Source organism: Zonotrichia albicollis, chromosome 11, assembly GCF_047830755.1.
Source record: "Zonotrichia albicollis isolate bZonAlb1 chromosome 11, bZonAlb1.hap1, whole genome shotgun sequence".
Lineage (NCBI taxonomy): Eukaryota > Metazoa > Chordata > Aves > Passeriformes > Passerellidae > Zonotrichia > Zonotrichia albicollis.
Window position 1 is genome coordinate 10,152,168 of NC_133829.1, and position 19,453 is coordinate 10,171,620.

Genomic DNA, 19,453 nt, shown 5'->3' on the forward strand with positions numbered 1-19,453 from the left:
CACCCTCAACAGTAAATCCTCAAACACCAACTTCCCTGTAACACCCTGATTTGTGTAGTGGAAACGCCTCCTCTGCGAACTAATAAAAATACAGGAACTTCAGCACAGACATGCCCAGTTCTTAAATGTTTTAATTTTTCTTGAGAGAGAATTTTCAAAAAGCACATACTAGTACAAATACACAATCACTGCAAACCTTACTGTATTAATTCTATGCTTCCCTGAAATCAGTATAAAACATTCACCTAACTTCAAACTGATGTTTTTTCATCTACTTTGTAAAACTCGCTATTGTAACATGGAAATTATGGGCAAAAGTTTGGCAATGAGGCGATGACTAGAACTGCAAGTCATTGTGACTGGGATTGTGCTGTGGATTTGGATTTCTGCTTTAGGGAGTGAGGTGGATACTGCAGTCTTGAAGATGAATTAATTTTTTCTGGCCATAGCATGCTTCATTCAAAGCATCTGCCAAGAGGAAAACTAAACACAGTAATGGCAGCATAATGCTAACATATTTAATAATGTTAGCAGCATGGGCAGCACAGTGCTAACAGTCTTAAAAAAATTTAGGCTTTATTGAATTATAAAAGTCACAGCAGAAGGGAAAGATGCATCATTAAATGAAACAGTTTTAACAGCTTGAACATGTTTCCCTTTCTTTTAATGCAGTAAATTGGTGATTTATTAGCAGTAGATGACTGCTTTTCTTTGGAAAACTGATAAGATTTTTCTGTTACTACCAGGGATCAGGACTTTCTGCATTTACTTCCTTGTTTGTGCAGCAGCAGCATCAGATAAAGGACAGAGCCGTGCATGTCACAACCCCTGAACAGAGCCATGGAGCCAGCCTGGCACACCAGGAAGTCTTGAAAATCTTAAATGTGAAAACCAACACCAAACCAAACCCTTTGTCATGCCCCTGTTGGTAAGAGATGAGGGTTTATTTAAACTATTTGGTAACCTGGCAGCGAAGGCCAGCACTGGTGTAGATCCTGGTACCCAGACAAACTGTCTCTAGGGCCCCCAACCAGTGCTCTGCCACCCCACCCCCACACCTTGCTCACATGGCCCTCAGTCCCCACACAGGCACGGTGGTGATGCTGCAGGACAGCTCTCCCTTGTTAGGGTGAAATCTGTCCCAGCCCCAGGCTCCCGGTGCTGTGAGGGGCTCTCCCACGTCCTGGCTGAGCCCTGAAGGGCAACACCCCCCCAGTAATGGCTCTGGCCGGAACGTATGCACAACAAAATTATCTAAAAGTAAATGCTAATTAAATTAAACCCCTTGTTCACCTGGGCAAGGTCCAGCATAAATAGGGCTGGCACAGCTTGGTGAGGGTGTGTGATCCTTGGCCAGGGCGAGGCGCGCAGGCCGAGGTGCTCTGGATGCGGTGTCACCTCACGGCTTCCCAGGGGCCATTACTGCCATGGCTGCTGCCCCATGGAGAGAGCAATGGGCACACAAGCTGCCTGCTCCCTGTTCACACCAGCACTGGGGGGCAACACCCACCAACCCAGTGCCCCAGGCCAAGCCAGCAGTAGTGCTTTGCTTTCTATTTTAGTTACACTTTTTATGGGATTTCATTGTCCGTGTGCTCCTGTATGGCATTTGGATGTGCTGGACAGCAAATGCTTCAGACAGCAAAGGAAAATTTTGCCATGTTTGTTTAAGCTGAAAGCTTTTCCAGAAGTGTCCAACAGCAAATATTGGCTGGATTCAGTGAATCATTCCCATTACTCTTGTTTGTTTTCCTCAGCCCCAGTCCTAGGGACAGCCACCCTCTGCACTAAGGCAGACAACAACTGCAGGATGAACCATTTCCTTCAACAGGTGCGTCAGCCCCCTCTGTAAGTGACTGTTTTCTGCACAAAGCCAGCACTGAGGGAACCAGACAGTGCAGAACTGCACTAATAGCACCTTGTGGCAGAGAAATGCAGAGGGGCAGAAGGAGAAATGCTGACACTGGGGCTATCACATGCAAAGAAACAAAAACCCCCAACACACTCTGCCACACCACCACAAGATCTGCAGATTTAAGGCCTTGATGTACTACTGTAATAACAAAAATTAGCAACTCATTGTATAGACACTGCAAAAGGCAGCCTTCTATTCTTCTCTTCTTCCAGAAAGTTATTTACATATAGACTACATAGAAAAATTTAGAGAAGCATGACCATAGACTCTAATGGTGGATTTCTAATAGTGATTAGAACTATTAAAACACATTTCTAATGGCTTCCAACCTATACTGGAAACTCTAACAAACTAGTGACCATTTTATTAAACTTCATAATTATTATGAAATTTGGAAGTGATATAGTTCCATGTAAATGTACTTGCTAGGGTGAGCAAAGGTAGTGATTGTTAAAAAAAGTCAACATCAACCAAACCAAAATCAAGAACAGAATGGAGTAGGAGACTAAAGACAGCAAAGGAAATAGAGAGAAATAAGAAAGTTGTTAAGTTATTTCAACAGCCTCTAAATTGTTCATGGAATTAAGACTCATGGGTTTGCATGACACAGATCAGGGAAGCCTTACTGTTCTCATAAACATCAGCTCATAAAATTCAACCAGTTGAATCTTTACTGTTTGCAGAACAAGGAAATAACTTGTACATTGCTTTATGGATTTATGTTGAGTAGCTGATTGGGGAGACAGTAATTGCTCTTGGTGTATGCTACTTATAAGAAAAAAATACTTTATGCAGGAGACAGATTTTTAGGGACAGTCAGAAAAGACAAAAAACCCTAAGAGCTTTAACAATATTCATAATCTTTTTGAATTGCCAAAAAAAATTTTTGATTTCTTAGATTGTGTGAAAACCCTCCCCAGAAATCCATATTAATAAAGAAAAACAGAACAGTTTACAAAGGAAAACAGATTTATTACCACAGCTGTTATGCTTCAGGACATGATAAAATAAGCAACAATCTGTGACTGACAGCAGTCACACAGTGTGACAGCAGTCACACTGCTTAATGTGCTACTAGAAACATCACTGAAATGTGGCTAAATACAAAAATTAACTAAAATTTACTTACACTCACTTTCCCAATGTTGACAGATACTTAGGTCATAGTACTTGCAGCCAAAAAAAGTGACTTACTGAAGAACAATTAATGCATCAACTTGGAGCATGGCACTTTGTTTTTGCTACAGTCCAGTAGAAATATGGAAATACAGGGAAAGATTTTAAAATATTTTCTGTTTTAAAACACTTAAAACTTGTATTCCTCAGAGCTCTGTATTTTTGTGGTTCTATGATATTCAATCTTCTTGTAATGTCATTCCTTAAACACAAGCTAAGGACTTATTCTGAAGACTAGTAGATCCTCTCATCTAAAACATAAATGCTGCTGAGTCATCCTTACTAGATAAACAAATATTTATGCAACATTTAGATTATTTTTTTTTCTTAGTTGAAGAAAACAGCTCCTGAAGCCAGGCTACCTTGGAATTAAGGAGACAGCTTTTCTAAATGAAGTTTGTCATTGCTGCAGAATAACCTAAAGCACTTGACTATTACTCATTTAAGGGGACTTTTCCCAATTAGCAGTTGTTTCACTTTTGCTCCCTTCCTCACAGAAAGGATTATGAATTCTGACCACCCACTGTGAAATAAACTGTGCAATAGACTGAGAAACTGCTTGGAAGAGGGCACATACAGAAAATATCTGCAAAAGGACTGTTCTGCCATTGGATGCACTTATTGTCTCATGATTTTACTGGGACCCTGCCCATTACATTCTTTCCCTGGCCAACCCATGATCAAACACACAGAAGCTTAAAGAGTCTCTTCATAGAATCATTCCTAATTTTAATCAGCTAGTTTCTATTTGATAAAAGAGATATACCTAATAGCATGTAGAAATCTTTAAAAATATTATTAATTGTGCAGTACATTGCAGCTTGCACTTGAACAACCTTGCACAAAGATAAGAAATTAACACTGTGTAGTTTTGGATGATGCAGATTTTCTAATTCTAGTAACTTCAAAAAAATTTAATAATGAACAATATTTACCTGATTTTCATTTTCCTTCTAGCCATGCTTAACCCTTAGGTTTTGAGGTTCTAAATCTGCAATCTCAAATACAATAAGAATTAAATAAGAAGGTTAAAGAACCTATTGGACTCCTCAGTGGGTAAGTTTCCATATTTGCAGCACAACATTAGTTTTGTTAATCTGTCCCCACATCTAACACAGACAAGGAATGCAAGTGTACTGTATGACCACATATGCTGCCATACAAAGACATCCTCTGGTTATGCCTTTAGTCTCCATACAACATTGAAATACAGAACAAAAAGTTCTGTATCTCTGAAAGGAGACCAGGATTCCCAATTTAGAAAGGCTTTTGAATTTGCATGAAATGTAAAAATTTAGAATTTATTTTATTAAAAATTAATAAAATGGCAAAACTAATGTGTTTTGAAACAAATCCTGAAATTCTACAAAAACTATGAAGGCTTTTTTGATCCATAATCACCATCTGAATACTCAAAAATTTACATCAAATGCTTATTGAAAATGAGTCTTTTGATTCAGATTTTTGGACTATGTGGATGCTGTATGCCAGCTTCTAAAGCAACATCAAACTCCTCATCCAGAGGCCAAAAAAATGTAGGGAGACCCTAAAAATGTAGCAGAAGCATTTCCGCACACTGATTTCAGTAGTCAAGTTTGTGCAGAAATGATTCCACTAGATTCATAGGGTACCTTTGGGAGGCAACAGAAACTTCTCACTTCGTCAGCTTTTTGACCTCTTCCAGCTCTTTTATAGGTTGCCACTGCTGATTGATTGTTACCAGCTGGAAGAAATGGAAAATATGAAAGTTAGGAAAATCCCAGTGAGCATTTACTCCACTCCCACATCTCCCCATATCAAAGATCAGCTTATTGCTGAAGAAGTTCTAGTGGTTTTACATTTTCCTTTCAGAAATATGCAAGAGATGATACAATAATTTGTTGAACAAAATCACTTGGATATTAATTAAGTAATCACACAAATAATTTCACTTTTCCTTATCCTAAGTGCTCTAATAAATTAAGATATTTTTCCTTCCGGCTACAGTATTCAAACATTCTTACTCAATTCTGTAATTCAGGAACAAGGTAAGGGTAAACAGCACTTCCTTACACTCCAAGTTTCCACTGTTATCAATGGAATGGAGTAAATGGATGTTTGGGGTGGGAATGGACATAGGACAACAACCAGAAGAACACTATGAATTTAAGATCAGACCTACAGTGTAAGAGATCCCTATCACTAGCTAATAGAGTGAAGACATAAAGTAATCAAATAAGTATTTGTTTCCACTTTTAACTAGATACACATCAACTTTACACTTGTTCTCTCGTTCGTATTTTACTAGTTCTTACACATTGAAAGAAGTGATTAATTGTGTTGGAAATTCATGCTATTTATACATATACTATATGTACAAATTACCTTTTGAGGCTTGGCAGGATCAATAGTTTCCCATGGTTCTGAACTGCCAATCTTGTGAATGCTTTAAAAGAAGATAAAACAGGTATTATGGTTTTAAGGTGTGTCCTTGAACACATTTTCATATGAGCAGCCTATTGTCAGTAGAACTATTCACCTTAGTTAGCAGTTCCCTAAAACACAAGTTTAAAGATTTGGGCACTGTATTTTAAAACCTGGATAGGAATCAATGATAGCTTTCTTTTTTTGCAGCTTCTAAAGCACCAAGCCAGCCAGCACTGTTCACATATCATTGAGGGAAGCAAGCTGAAAAATCAAAGCTGAATAAAGACACAAGGGACTTTTACCCTAACACTTTTATCCTAACAGTTAAAATGCCTATTCCAAATCACTTTAAAATAAATAAATGAACTCCCAAAACCTTTAAGAGTACAGGATTTGGCTCCAATTATCAGCCAAGCCATTGGAATACTATCAAACACTGTTCTTTATATACAAGTCAATAGCCTGGTTGCAATATATGTGCATCTCATCTACATATGTGATTATATGAAATTCTTGTTTAGAACATTTAAAGCTTCTTATACCTAAAGCAAAACCCCCCTAATTATTAAATCAAAAGTTAGGAAATAACTTGGACTACACTCCAAATTAATTATTTTCCTCACTATTTACAATCTGCAGATACTTTAGTCATTATCAGTACTCCCAGTACTCTGGAACATGTGCCTGGCACAATTTCTTTTTTTTTCTATGTGTAAAACATGATAGTCAAATACTTGGTTGAATAAAACAAGTTAAGGTAAGCTCCAAAGAATAAGGTTTTGCTTACATCACATCAGATTTGCGGAATAGGGAATAGATACAAAAAGAGAACGCCCCAGCTGCTGCGAAGGACAATATTCCGGCCAAGGGAATGAGCTGAAAGATAAAATAGAGAAAAGAGCTGATCTTATGTCCCAGCTACAGACCCACGAGTAGGGGAGCAAGGGTTACACAGAACTAGGCAGGGATTACCTGCTCCTGTATATTTCCTCGATATTACCCTTTACAACACTTCACTTTTAATATGTGAATTTCACTTCTACCTCTACATTACCCTTCTTCACACCTCACTTTTAACACATCAACTTTAGGAATGTCCCATTTCCTCGGGAAACCAAGTGGCAACCCCGGTGCAGCCGCCCGAGCCCCCCGCATCCCTCCCGGCGGGCGGGTAACCACGGCCCCGACCCCTCCGGCCAACTCACTTCTCTTTTCGTTCTAAGCGTGTGCAAGATGCCCTTGCTCATGCTGGCAGCGGCTGCGGAGCGGCTCAGACAGCTCTCAGCTCTCCCCGGCTACGGCAGGAGGTGCCGGCCGGACCCGCCCCGCGCTCTTTGAGCCCAAAGCCCTGAGGGGCGGCACAGCGCACCCCCGGGGGACAGCGCGCCCCAGCGGCCGGACAGAGCGGGCCCTGAGGGGCGGCACAGCGCACCCCCCGGCGGCCGGACGGACCGGGCCCTGAGGGAGGCACAGCGCACCCCGGCGGCCGGACAGAGCGGGCCCTGAGAGCGGCACAGCGCACCCCGGCGGCCGGACAGAGCGGGCCCTGAGGGGCGGCACAGCGCGGAGCGGGCCCGCGGGCCGGCAGCGCCCCCTGCAGGTGCCACAGGGAGCGGCCGAACAGAGCCTGTGCCTGTTCCGCACCAACCCTTCTCTCTCCGCGCCTGCAACACTCCAACCTGGCTTCTCCGCTTCTCCTTTGTCCTCCTGTCTGTCCCCTTCTCCAGGTATCTAGGCAAACGCCCCAGTGCTGACAGAGCTGCCTCTGCGGAGCTCGGAGAGCTGCTTATAGTGACCAAAAGAGGAGCCGGGTGTCACTGCGTCCCCTCGCGCTGCAGCAAAAGCTCAACCCAGGCCCAGGTTCTCATCACTGTCCTGTGTTCCACAGCTCCTCTCACTTCCCAATATCATTTCCCAATATCCCTCTCTGAGCAGAACTACCAGGGGCAGGCTGGAGGTGAGAGCAGGTGACTCCATCCATTGGTTTCTCCCCTTCTTTCTTGCCCACCGGAAAGCAGTGAGAGGAAGGAGAGGCTGCCTGCACTGCATGTTCTGCTACTCCCAGCAGCAAGGAACAGACATGACAGGGCACAAACAGCTCAGCTGGTCCTTCTAGGGAGCGGGTGTGGAAATTCAGCAGCAGCATCTTGGAGGAGCTGGCAGCATCTTACTGTAACAACTCTGACATGCAGCAATTCCAATGGAAACTCTCAAACACTGGGCAGCCAAACAGTTTTCATACTTTTTCTCAGCACTGCTGCTGAGAAAACTCTGTGTATTTATAAGCACCGTCTATTTGTTGCTACCAATAAAGCTACAGGATGGTCCTTTCTATAAATTGGTGATGAAAGCCAAGCTGTAGGGCAGTTGTCTGTATCTGAGCCCTTTCCTAGGTTACAACAGCTTTACTACTGCCTTTTGCCTTCCTCAGCCACCAACTGCCTTGGAAGTTCCTTTTGTGATCCATCTCACTATAAACCACACTCAGTGCAGTCCCTAGTGTGCCTGTTATGAGAAAGAAATAATTGTTAATGGGCTTATAATTTCTGAACCTTGGCTAAAATAAGGAACTGTCTTTGTCAGTGGTGTATTTTGTTCTCGAGCATTTTGACTGGGAAAAAGAAAAGGTAATAAACAATAATAAAAACCCTCCTACTCTAGTAAGTTAAACTGCACACTTACATACATGTAACACCAATTTCCTTAGAAGTGTCTATGTATTTTACAAGGCAACCCACAAAAATGTATTGACAAGGAATGGCTGGGTGGGGAAAAGAATTCTGCAGAAATTGTCATTATGGCAACCCTTTCACTGCCACTGTATTTGGGAATCTGCTTGATGATGTAGGAATGTAAGCCTAGACAGGCACATATAAAACATCTTACATTTTATATAGAGTGAGACTTCTTCCTATTTAATTTCCTGAAGGCTTTTCTATTTTTTATGTATTTGCTGTCTTTTGGAGACTTCACAACACATTTTACATTTTCTTCTTATGCCATTCCTACTTAAAAGTAGGAAATCTACAGTAACACTAAACTAAAACCATAGTGTTTCATCTACGTATTTCAATTACTTGTTTCATCAGATGTAAACCTACCCAAAGCAAACAAGATTTTAATTTATTATTCATTATTTAAATTACAGAACTTTTTAAAAGTGACACTTTACTGTATTTCACACTCCCTGAAAACTACAGTAAGTACAGTGTTAAAAAGCAGGAAAGATGCAAACCTTTTCAAAATCTTTGTAATATATTTCAAAATACTTATGCCACTCCTTTATAGATTCAAGAGGCTAATTCTTGATTAGAGAATTTTTCATAAAATTCCAAGTCTTTTATGGTTAAAGATGGTTTTACAGTCTGCAATGATTTCACAAAATGTTCCTGTTTTACAGCAGTGGCTTCGAGTCCATTCTCTTGCAATGCCAACAAAGCAGCCTTTAAAAGAAAAAGAAAAACAATTTAGTCCTTATCATGTTTTAAATTGTAAAGAACACTGTAAGTACTCTAAAATATTTTACAAGGAACAAAGCATTAGTTAAAGCATCTGAAAACAGCACTGTATAACTTATGGTTATTTAACAAGAGATAAAGATCCAGGTAAGGTTACCACAACTTTTTATTTAAAGAATGAACCCTTGTTCAATTCTTCTGTTTTAACCATTCTCTTTGGATTTTCAATGCAAATTGGCAAAGCATCTCTACTACAGATGGCTCAGTAACATCTATGAGTTAGCTCTTTTTTCATTCAAAGTTGTTATTTAGAGTTTATCTCACAGATAAGCCAGGAATATTTCTTACCTCCTTGCACAGGTTTTCAATATCAGCTCCAGAAAAGAGGTTTGTCAGGACTGCCACATCTTCTAATGACACATCAGTATCTAATGGAATTTTTTCAGTGCAGATTTTCAAAATGGAAACTCTTCCCTGTAAGTTGGTGCATATTATGCAAGAAAACAAAACCAAACAAACAAAAAATTAATCTTTCTTCAAAGCAGTACTAAACTTGAAATTAGAGTCAAAGGAAATCCAGAAAAGCACCAAAACTACCTGGTTTTGGTGGAAGAATAAAATGCTATTAATGGAGATAACACACTTCTGGTTGTCTCATATATTTATTATTCACAGTCACTCCTTGCTTCATGAAAACACACTATTTTAGGCTGAACAGGCCTGATTTGGCATGCTTTGGGACAACTTTTTTTTGTGAAGCTCAGGACAAATAGCTACACTAGCCTTAGGAACAGTATACAAAAATTACTTGAAGCAAGGACAGACAACTTATTTTGATATTTCCTGAATTGTAGCTTGATTTTGTAAATATACATTTTCTGTATTTTCCATATGCAATATGATAACTACCCACACCAGTTAAAATGCTATTGGTGTTTAAAATACAAATATCTTTATTACTTTTGAATTTTTTTTCATTGTACCTTGAATTTGTTGACTGATCTCCAGTGAAACACCCATCAGTTGTGAAGGATGTTACAGACATATATCCCCTTTGCTCTTAAAGCATGCTGGCAATTAACATCTCTCCCTTTAAAGCCATGCATGGATGTGCAATACCTTCAGATCTGGAGGTGGAATATAAATCATCTTGTCCAGCCTTCCAGGACGGAGCAAGGCATCATCCAACATATCCGGTCTATTTGTTGCAGCAACTACCAGGAAATCTTTGTTCAAAGTTTCCTGAAACTCTAGCTGAGTAAGAGATCATAAACAAATTAGTGCAACATGGTTGAGATAGATATTATCAAAATACATTAGTTAACTACTAATGAGAAGAGGGGAAGGGCAAAAAGATAATGTAATTTTACATTTTACTTTCCCTTCAATATTAGTATTTTATCTTTTTTGAGGTAAAAAAATGCCTTGGTGCAGGGCTGTGGGATCTCAGCATATGAGTCCTGAGGTGCCGGGCCACCGAGACCACCCTTGGGGGGCTCGGGAGTCCTGGAATGTTGCCAGAAGTGTCTGGTGGCTGGACTTTGACCCTACACAGGAGACGACACCTGTATGAAGATAGGAGGACTTCACTGGGGTGAATGGTGAAAGGATTAGTTAATTAGAGGGTGAGACACAGGGTTTAGGATTTATGTACAGGGGGGTTTAGAGAAGTAAGATGGAGGAATTGGGGCATGTCCTGTCCTTCTTCTTCTTCTCCTCCATCTTCTTTGGTGATGGTGGCACTTTTAGATTAGTCATTACTAAAAGTGCACCCAGCAATAAGAATAAATGGTATTGAAGAAAAATGATAAATATTGTACACGTAACCATGAGTATAAAGATAAGTAGCTGTACAGAAGGCGGCACAGTGTGCTCATAGCTGACTGCTGAGCAGACCTCTGTCAGGCTGAAAGAAAATCTTTTAGATAAACAATTAATAAACATAAAAACCGAAAGAAAAACTGAAGCCTCTTCTCGTCCTTCGATACGTGGGCTGCCCCAAAGCCACTCCGGGCCTTTCCAGGCCCTTCAAACAGCCGAAAACCGACACAGGGCAGATTATATGACAAAGAAGAAATATAGTTAGTATCTGCCTTAGCAATACATAAAGACTTTCCTTTGGCCAGATTGTAATGAAGAACATTTTATATGCAAAAAAAATGAGTATCCTACAATTCTGGAACTGTTTTCTTTATTATTCCCCCAAAGAGTACCATAATAAGAAAGAATTTATATACAAAAAAGCTAAATATTAAATGCTGTAAATAATTCACTGACAAGGGAAGGTACAAGTCTGTGTTTAAGTAACTAACAGATCATAACTGTGCTGCTTTTGTATGCATCATGTGAGAGAAAGAGCTGCAAATGAAGTAGGGGAAGGACTTAGAAAAAGTAAGCTCAGGGAGGAACTTACTGAGAGTAAAAATCACACAATCAATCTAAAAAATTACTTTAGTGTCAATAAAAGGATTTTTATGACAGAAGATGAACACTCAGCTAGTAATGTCTGTGGGTATTTTGGTCAAACAAAGCCTCACTGAGGAACAGTGTATGTAAAAACAATCAGCAGCCTATATACAGTGTCCTCTAAAAACTAGTAATTATGACAGAGCAAAACAGCTTCTTGCATGTTTTTAAGTCCAAGGATTTGAAGATTAAAATGTGAATGCAAACAACTAAAATTTTTGAAACAGCTGGGCAGCACTTCTCATTCTTCCTGTACAGAAAAGGGAGCATAAATACCTTTCTTTCCTCGTCACTTTGCTCTTGGCACTGAGCCTCAAGCTGCAGCTTGCCTCCTCTTCTTTCTGTAACCTTCAGCCCAATCCCATCCAATTCATTGAGAAGCACAGAGAGAACCCTCTCTGAGACCCCATGGCCAGTTCTGCAGAGTGCCCGAGATCCCAAGATGGAATCAATCTCATCCAGGAATATTATTGCTGGAGTATTTGCTCTTGCTTGGCGAAAAACCTTTTCAACAAATGGTAGTAAAATAAAACATTAATGCCTGAAAAAAGAATCCCACTTACATATACTCTGTATTTACTTTAAAGGTACTTTTGCAATGATTCTTAAAAGCTGTTCTGGCTTACATTTACTTTTGGCAAATTCTGCTTCTTTTTTATATTCCTAAATGAACTGAAAATAAAAGGGTAGGAATTTGAAGTTTGATATTGGTATAATTTTAGGGACAGCTTCTCTCTTTATCTACATGTGAATCTGTAAGCCATTTCTATTTTATAATCAGATGAGAGCTCTATGATCTTTTCAACAACAAAATTAAGGTCTAACTAATACTTTACAAAAAGCAACCAAAAATAAACTACAGAATTTTACATAAATTAAAAACCGTACCTGAGACAAAATCTTCTCTGAATCTCCAACATAAGGTGAGAAGAGGTCAGCACCACTCACAGAGAGAAAGGAACAGTGACAACTCGTGGCCACAGCCCTCACCAGCGTGGTTTTGGCACACCCAGAGGGCCCATAGAGAAGAATCCCCTTGGGATGGGACAGGCCCATCCTGGCAAATGCCTCAGGAAATTTCAAAGGCCACTCGATACTCTGGCAGTACATAAAAAAGAGATTAAATTCTTAGTAACGAGCAATCAACAAAACTGCCAAGTAAATAATTTCCTCTCCTTGATACAAACATTAATTGGAAATCAGAGAATAGTGATTTAGTCTTTCTTCAAATAACGCCCCCTGCTTAAACTTTCCATTTGAAACAGAACTAAAAGCATTCCTGAAGAGATAACAGCCAAGAGCCATCCCTGGATAAATATTCAGGAATGGACAAATTATCTGGCTAAAAGTTAATTATTTTTCAGCTACTAAAAACATGCCTATTTTCCCATATTATTAGGCTTGGTGGTGGTATCTTGTGACTGCAAGATTTCTAACTCAAACATTGTAGTAACACTGTAATAATGTTTAAAATACAATTTATAATCAGGTAATTTGCAAAAGAAAAAAATTTCATAATGAAGGGTACAGAATACCTCCAAGTACATACTAGAAATTAGCTGTTAATCTAAATTAGTTTAATACATTACCTGTTTTAACTTTAATTTCACATCTTCAAGACCACCAATTTGCTCCCAAGTCACAGGTTTACACTCTGTTAGTCCAACTGCACTTCGAAAAGAGGATGGCTGTATTTTTTTAAAAGCTTCTTGGAAATCTCCCATGGTAATCATGTTTTCAGTTTTAGCTGAGTCCTGAAAAATAAGCCCAGATACAGAATATTAACAACATTTTAATGTAATATTTAAATGCTGCATTAATATGCAAAAAACTTCACATAAGGCTAAATGCAACTAATAAGGAAGTCAATTCCTGACCTAATGAGCTTAAAAACTGCAGACACAAAAATGCAACATAAAGTAAAATATAACCTCTTCAATAGCAAGTTTTTATACAGGAAAACCCCCTAATTTTAGCAGAAATTAATGTTTCAGAGAAAACTAGTAGCCTCTAAATTATAGCTCCATTAGGCAGTGATCTGCTCAATCAAATAGTTGCTTTCAGGGTTAACATACATTACATCCTACAATCATATGAATAGAAATAAAAAAGTTGCAAAATCCATTTTCACCACATACTGAAGAATGTATTTTATCTCAAACAGGCTTATAAAATACCTCTATTAAACCACAGATGCAGTAACAGAACTAAGGTGAGAACTGAAAGGATGAGCAAAAATAACATATTTATATTTATAATATGCTTGGTGTGAGTATTCAACTTGTTGAGCTTCTCAAGTAAATTATTAATGAGGAAAGGGCAGTACAAACATTACTGGCATTGTTCTTGACTGATTTGCAACCATACCCAAGAGCTGTGGGACACAGCCTGCATGGCAGCTTCTCTGCAGAGCGCTGTAAGGTCAGCTCCAACATACCCAGGGGTCATTTCTGCCAGCTTAGCCAAATCAACCTCTGCAGAAATGGGCATGGCAGATGTCAGCAACTGCAGGATGGATCTTCTCTGTGTAACTGTTGGGGTCCCAATAATAACCTAAACCAAACAGAATAAACAAAATATTTTAGGAGATAATTTGCCATATGCATTTATTTTACAGACCTAAGCAAGCAATTTTGTCCCTTCTTTATACTGGCTACTGAAAATTTATATATACTTATATCCCAACTAGAGAGTTTTACAGGAAATCTATTGCCAGCACTATACAAATTACAAGTATTTAAAATGCCATTTACTTTCCAAGGGAACAGTGTTTGCATAAAGAGCTTTTGATAAGACACTCAGCATTTATCAAGTCCTGTAACACTGAAATAATAATTTCCTTATATCACAAGCACTAAATTAGACTAATATGATAGGAAAAAATGAAATAGATAAACATTCATATATTATTGAAAACTTGGTAAAACTTCATCCTAAAAATACATCTCAACTATCTATAAATCTCAGAAAATTAAAGAACTCAATTAAACTGGTGGAGGAGTGGGTTTAGCCAGGAAAATAAACACTACAAGCACAAGCACTGTGTGTTGTATAACTGCATGTGGTTTTCTTCTTTGGACTACTAGGCTAATGGAAGTTTTCCAGAGTAGACCCAACCTCTGTTACTGAAACCTGAATAGAAGTTTTGACACAACAGGTTACTAGTTCTCTGTCACAATAAATTTTTTAGGGGAAATACACAAATGTTCAATCTAGGATTTAAATGGAAAAAATCCAATCCTGTAAAGCTAAGCATCTGTAAACAAACAAACCCTCTGAAGATCAGGTCAATGTCTCTATGATAAAGGAATAAAAAGACTCCTCCCATCCATTTTCACGTATATGAAGCTCTCAGTGTTCTGAGTAAAAAACCCCAAAATAACCATACCAAATTTGCAGCAAACTACAGACAGAAACAAGACACCTGTCCCAACATACAGAATCTTGCTATTAAACATGACTAGAAGACATTAACAAAAACTATTAACAGCTCCCTTCCGCCTCAATATGGAAAGAAAAATGCGAGTGTATGATCAGCAGGGTTTATTTACCTCTCTGTCAAATCTGCCAGGTCTCCTCAGCGCAGGCTCCAGGGCATCAGGCCTGTTTGTGGCTGCCACAATGACCATCCTGCCCTCACTCCCCACACCGTCCAGCAGCGTCAGCAACTGAGCAACAATCCGATCCTCAGGAGCATTGTTTGAACTTCCTCGCTTTGGGCATAAAGAATCAATCTCGTCAAAAAACAGAATGGTTGGGCCCTCGTTTGACATCTCTCTGCCCTTTTCAAAGACTCTTCGCAAATTCTCCTCACCTTCCCCTGGTCTTGAACCATGGAGGGCTGGGCCACTGATGCCCAGCAGATGCGCACCCAGCTCTTTCGCTACTGCCTTTACCAGGAGCGTTTTCCCTACACCCGGGGGCCCAATTAACAGCACTCCATTCGGGACAGAAAGACCCAGCTTCTTGAAAGTTTTTGGAAAGCGGAAAGGCAAATCAATCATTTCTTTCAAGGACGTCCCCACATCATCCAGTCCTGCAATTTGAGTTTTGGCAGCGTCTTCTGATAGATGTCGGTACCATTCTAAAGTGATCACCTCCTTAATTTTTATGCTTGTTTGGGGAGTTATCAATCCAGCTCCCTCCTCCAAAGGAGACGCAGACAGTATTTCAACATACACCACGGGATTTTCGGGACTTGGGGCGACAGTAACAACATAACCAGGCGAAACATACACATTTCTTAGCAGCTCTCGGATAGTCTCCTGCAACACCGCTCTGGGAGTGGACTTTTTCAGCGCGGCGCTCTTGAGGACCACTCTGAGGGCCGCGGCTCGCAGGGGTCCGTGCGGCAGCAGCCACAGCCGGTCCAAGCTCAGCGAGAGCCCGCGCAGCTCCCGGCCCGGCAGCCCCGCCGTGCTGCAGCTCAGGTCGGCCTGCAGGTACCCGTCCGCCAGGTCGTGCCGGGGCCACGCCGTGCACACACAGCAGCCGCCGGGCAAGGAGATCCTCAGCGGGGCGCCGATCCTGGCTCCCAGCAAGGAGAGCGCGGCAGGTCCCAAGCGGCACCGCTGCGTGCCCTCATCTCGCGGGTCCAGCGGGAGCAGCTTTAAGACTGCCGCCTCCATCGCTGCCTCCGAGAGGGAGGGCAGTAACCCTCCCTGCTCTGCGCGAGCCCGTCGGCTCCTTACTCACCGCGTCTGGCCCTCCCGCGGGGCTCCCGCTCCGCCACCGCCCGGCGCACCGCGGCCGCCCGGCATTGCCGAGCCGGGGCAGGCGGGACGGGACCCCGGGTAGGGAGCGGACGGGCCGGAGCGCAGCCGAGCCGCGCGCGCGCTGACAGACGGCACCGCGCATGCGCCACAGCGGAGCACGCGCACTGCGCCCCGCCTCAGTCCCCTCAGCATCGCGGAGTGGGTTCGGTGCGAATGGAGCTCCGAGATCATCGAATACTGGCTGTGTTTAATACCACCGTGTTAGTCTGACCGTGGCACTCAGTGCCAGTCTGTCCTTGAACACAGCCGGGGACGGATTCCTGCGCAGTTTATTCAATAGCTAGTCGCCCTTCCTGCGAAGGATTATTCCCTAATGTTCAACCTAAACCTCCCCTGGTGTGGCTTGAGTTCTGTGGCCTTTTGTCCTGTCTGGGAGAAGAGGCCAAGCCCCACCTGGCCTCAGCCTCCTTTCAGAGAGTTGTGGAGACCTTTAAGGTCCTGCCTGACCTCTTTTATTCCAGGCTGAGCCCTCCGTGCTCCCTCAGCCATTCCTCATAGGACTTGTGCTCCAGGCGCTTCAACATCTTCTTTGGCATTCTCTGGACCTGCTCCAGTTCCTCAATGTCCTTCCTGAACTGAACGGCCTAGAAATGGCCCCAGTACTCAATGTCCGCCATCTCCCTCACGCCCTCCCTCAGCCTCTGCTCTGGGCCTTCCCTTTTGAAGGGCTGACAAAGCAATGCCTGTGAGGTGAGTGCTGTGCCCTGGAGACTTCTTACACCCTTATCCCATAGATGAAATACACTGACCCCCTTTCTAATTGTCATCTGGCTCGTTCTCCACACAGCTGGTCATGACAGGGCTTGTTTGCCACCCTCATTTCTTTGCCCTCTTTTTGTCTCCTCAGCACTGCCGGTTTGTTCAGGGCTTCTGAACATGTTCCCAAATGTTGGGCGTCCCCATCCCTGTGCCCCTGCCAGTGCTTCCCTTTGCTCCTCTGTCACCAGCGGTCACCACTGATTCAGCTATGGGTGCTGGTTAAAAGAACATGGGGAGCCACACCATTGGCTGCTGATACAAGTAATTAAGACACAGATACAAATTCAACACTTGGTAAACCTGTTGCAGTATGTGCTCTGACGAATGCTTAGTCAGCATTTAAGAAAAGTTTTGGTCCCCCACCTTCTTAGATTGTGCCATGAATTGTGCGGTGCTTTTATAAAATCTTTCCAGGAGGTCTGTCGGCGTTGTGGGCTACAAGATAAAATTTAGTATGTGCATAGTTTTATTCTTGAAAGTAGCTTTGTTTTAAATAAAGTCATATGTGCTGAATACACACAGACTTTGAGACGACAGACATATAAGAATTGGGATCTCAAGTGCTTGATGCCCGTCAGACACAGGTAAATTCACAGAAAACCCAGAGAAGGTGGTTTACAGCACAACTATAACCTGTCCTGCATTGTATTTTGAAGGTGTCAAGAGGGGCAGTGTAAGAAAACCTTTGTGATGGTGTCCTGGTTAATCACATTCCTTATTGAACCAAGGCTCTACACAAAATGCTTCAGTAAGTCATATGAATAAAAGCAAGTAGTGTGAAGAGAACCAATTCATAATAGTTCTAAATGCTGAATAAGAACTCACAAAATTTTGTAGGGCTGTGTAGTGTGAAAAACAGCAAGCCTTCTCTTTATGCCTAATTATATGCAAAAGGACCTGTAATAGACTTCCTTTCAATTCATGACCAAATTTTCTCATTTCAGTGTCTATTTTCTATTCCTCTACTCCTGGATATCTACTTAATCTTTCTTTTCATGGCACGGTTCTGTACTGCACACATACACAAATGTTTATATGGAATATGCTCATATGGAATATTTAGACTTTCCAGGTATTTGGTGTAGGACATACTAATGTCTGTCTGTCATACATTAGTATGTCTGTCCAGAGAATGTACAGACGAAGGATTATAAGGAGCTTTCGTTCCAAGAAGGCAAATGTATTTTCAAGCCAATGTCTTATAAACATATTCTCTTGTTTTATTTCTTTCCATCAAAGGTTCTCATAAACATGAGTGCCCTCAAGTACATACTTCATTAAACAAAAAACATACTCTGTTTAAAATGGCAGATTTCTGTTTCAGAGTTTCAAACTGTAAGTGGTAGACTCTCTGCTTGGTTTTAGAAAGTTGTGTTTAGGAAAGGAAAGTATGGAAAATTGAATATTTGCAATGAGTTCTGTGGTTTATATTCATACATAGTGGTTCCCTCTAACAGACTTATTGTATCTGGAATATCTGATTTCTTATGAGAAAGAAAACACCTGCAAATCTAATCTTAAGTAACAAAGTGACAAAAGTTAGTGTCCAATGTAAAAACTCTGCTATTTTTGCTTGATGAGCACTCTTCAGTAAATTTTTACTTAAACTTCTTTAAGTTTTTACTGTATTTTATTGCTGTAATACTGATTATTTTACTTTAAGACACTGATAGTTTAGTTCTTTTTAGTATAGTGAAGCCCCCAAAAAACTACTATGTCCTATTGAAAGACCAGAGGATTGGCTTATTTTGAACAAATTGTGGAATCACATGTATATTATTCATATATTTTCTTAGAAAACTTTGCTGAGTGACATGGCCCTCATGTCAAATGCACACTTTTTAGTAGCCATGCTCCTGAAGAATTTACAGATCCCAAAATTTACAAAGTGGCAAACAATATTCCTCCAAGAATCTGGTTTAAATTGACAAAAACCTGAAAGTAATGTTTTCAGCAGTTTTCTCACTGTTCACTAGATGGCAGCTGATCTTCAAGAATGGCTGCATTTCTCCTTTCAGATCTGATAATTTGGAGACAGAAGTCATCAGTTCTTGGACAAATCAGATATTACCCAGCATTGTCTTAATTTCTAATACAAAACTGAAAAACTGGCACAGTCAATGTTCAGATAATTTTCAGCTTCATTACTTTTTCTTGTTGGGCTTGTTGCTCTCTATTTCTAGGGAATCATGTTCCTTTTTTTTTTTTTTTTTCATACTTAGTACACCAGACTAACTTCTTCTACAGTAGAACATGCAATTTTTAAAGATTCTAAAAAGAAAGAACAATATTTCATTGGGTTCTTTTTCTCTTTATATATGTAGTGGGTTTTGGTGGACTAATGTTCAAAATTCCCAATTATTATAACTCAAGAAATAAAATAATTTTCTTGTTACAATTATTCCTTGCATACAAAGTAAATAAAATATTAAACTGATTCTTTTTTTAGGCTTTATCCTATCTATTGCTGGAATGGAAATTTTCATTTTAAATTGACA

At 40.7% G+C, this 19,453-nt stretch overlaps 2 protein-coding genes across 5 annotated transcripts in view; both read right to left on the reverse strand.

Moving 5' to 3' along the window:
* Positions 1 to 6,952, reverse strand: part of C11H15orf48 (chromosome 11 C15orf48 homolog) — a 22,825-nt gene extending 15,873 nt beyond the window's left edge. For 2 of the 3 annotated variants that reach the window (XR_012582149.1, XR_012582148.1), the window contains exons 1-4: positions 6,703 to 6,952; positions 6,285 to 6,373; positions 5,456 to 5,516; positions 4,723 to 4,814 (exon numbers count right to left, since the gene is read on the reverse strand). Coding sequence is in view for 1 of the 3 variants with exons in the window: in XM_005483373.4 (XP_005483430.1) it covers positions 4,746 to 4,814; positions 5,456 to 5,516; positions 6,285 to 6,373; positions 6,703 to 6,744 (261 nt within the window). In the remaining 2 variants the exon portion in view is untranslated. Of the gene's footprint in view, positions 1 to 2,866; positions 4,815 to 5,455; positions 5,517 to 6,284; positions 6,374 to 6,702 lie in introns of those variants that run through there. The other variant, XM_005483373.4, reaches the window with a different exon arrangement.
* Positions 6,285 to 16,277, reverse strand: AFG2B (AFG2 AAA ATPase homolog B). 2 transcript variants are annotated; one of them, XR_012582147.1, is made up of 9 exons: positions 14,973 to 16,277; positions 13,789 to 13,974; positions 13,011 to 13,175; positions 12,310 to 12,519; positions 11,698 to 11,925; positions 10,075 to 10,209; positions 9,304 to 9,429; positions 8,733 to 8,940; positions 6,285 to 6,373 (listed from the first exon to the last, which is right to left on the reverse strand). XR_012582147.1 is itself a non-coding variant. In XM_014264583.3 (8 exons), exons 1-8 carry the CDS (start codon positions 16,047 to 16,049, stop codon positions 8,788 to 8,790), a joined length of 2,280 nt encoding a protein of 759 aa, XP_014120058.2. In that variant the 5' UTR covers positions 16,050 to 16,277; the 3' UTR covers positions 7,731 to 8,787. The 2 variants fall into 2 exon arrangements, 1 of the variants encoding a protein (XP_014120058.2); XM_014264583.3 differs by lacking the exon at positions 6,285 to 6,373 and having other exon boundaries at positions 7,731 to 8,940.
* Between the last annotated feature and the right edge of the window lie 3,176 nt (positions 16,278 to 19,453).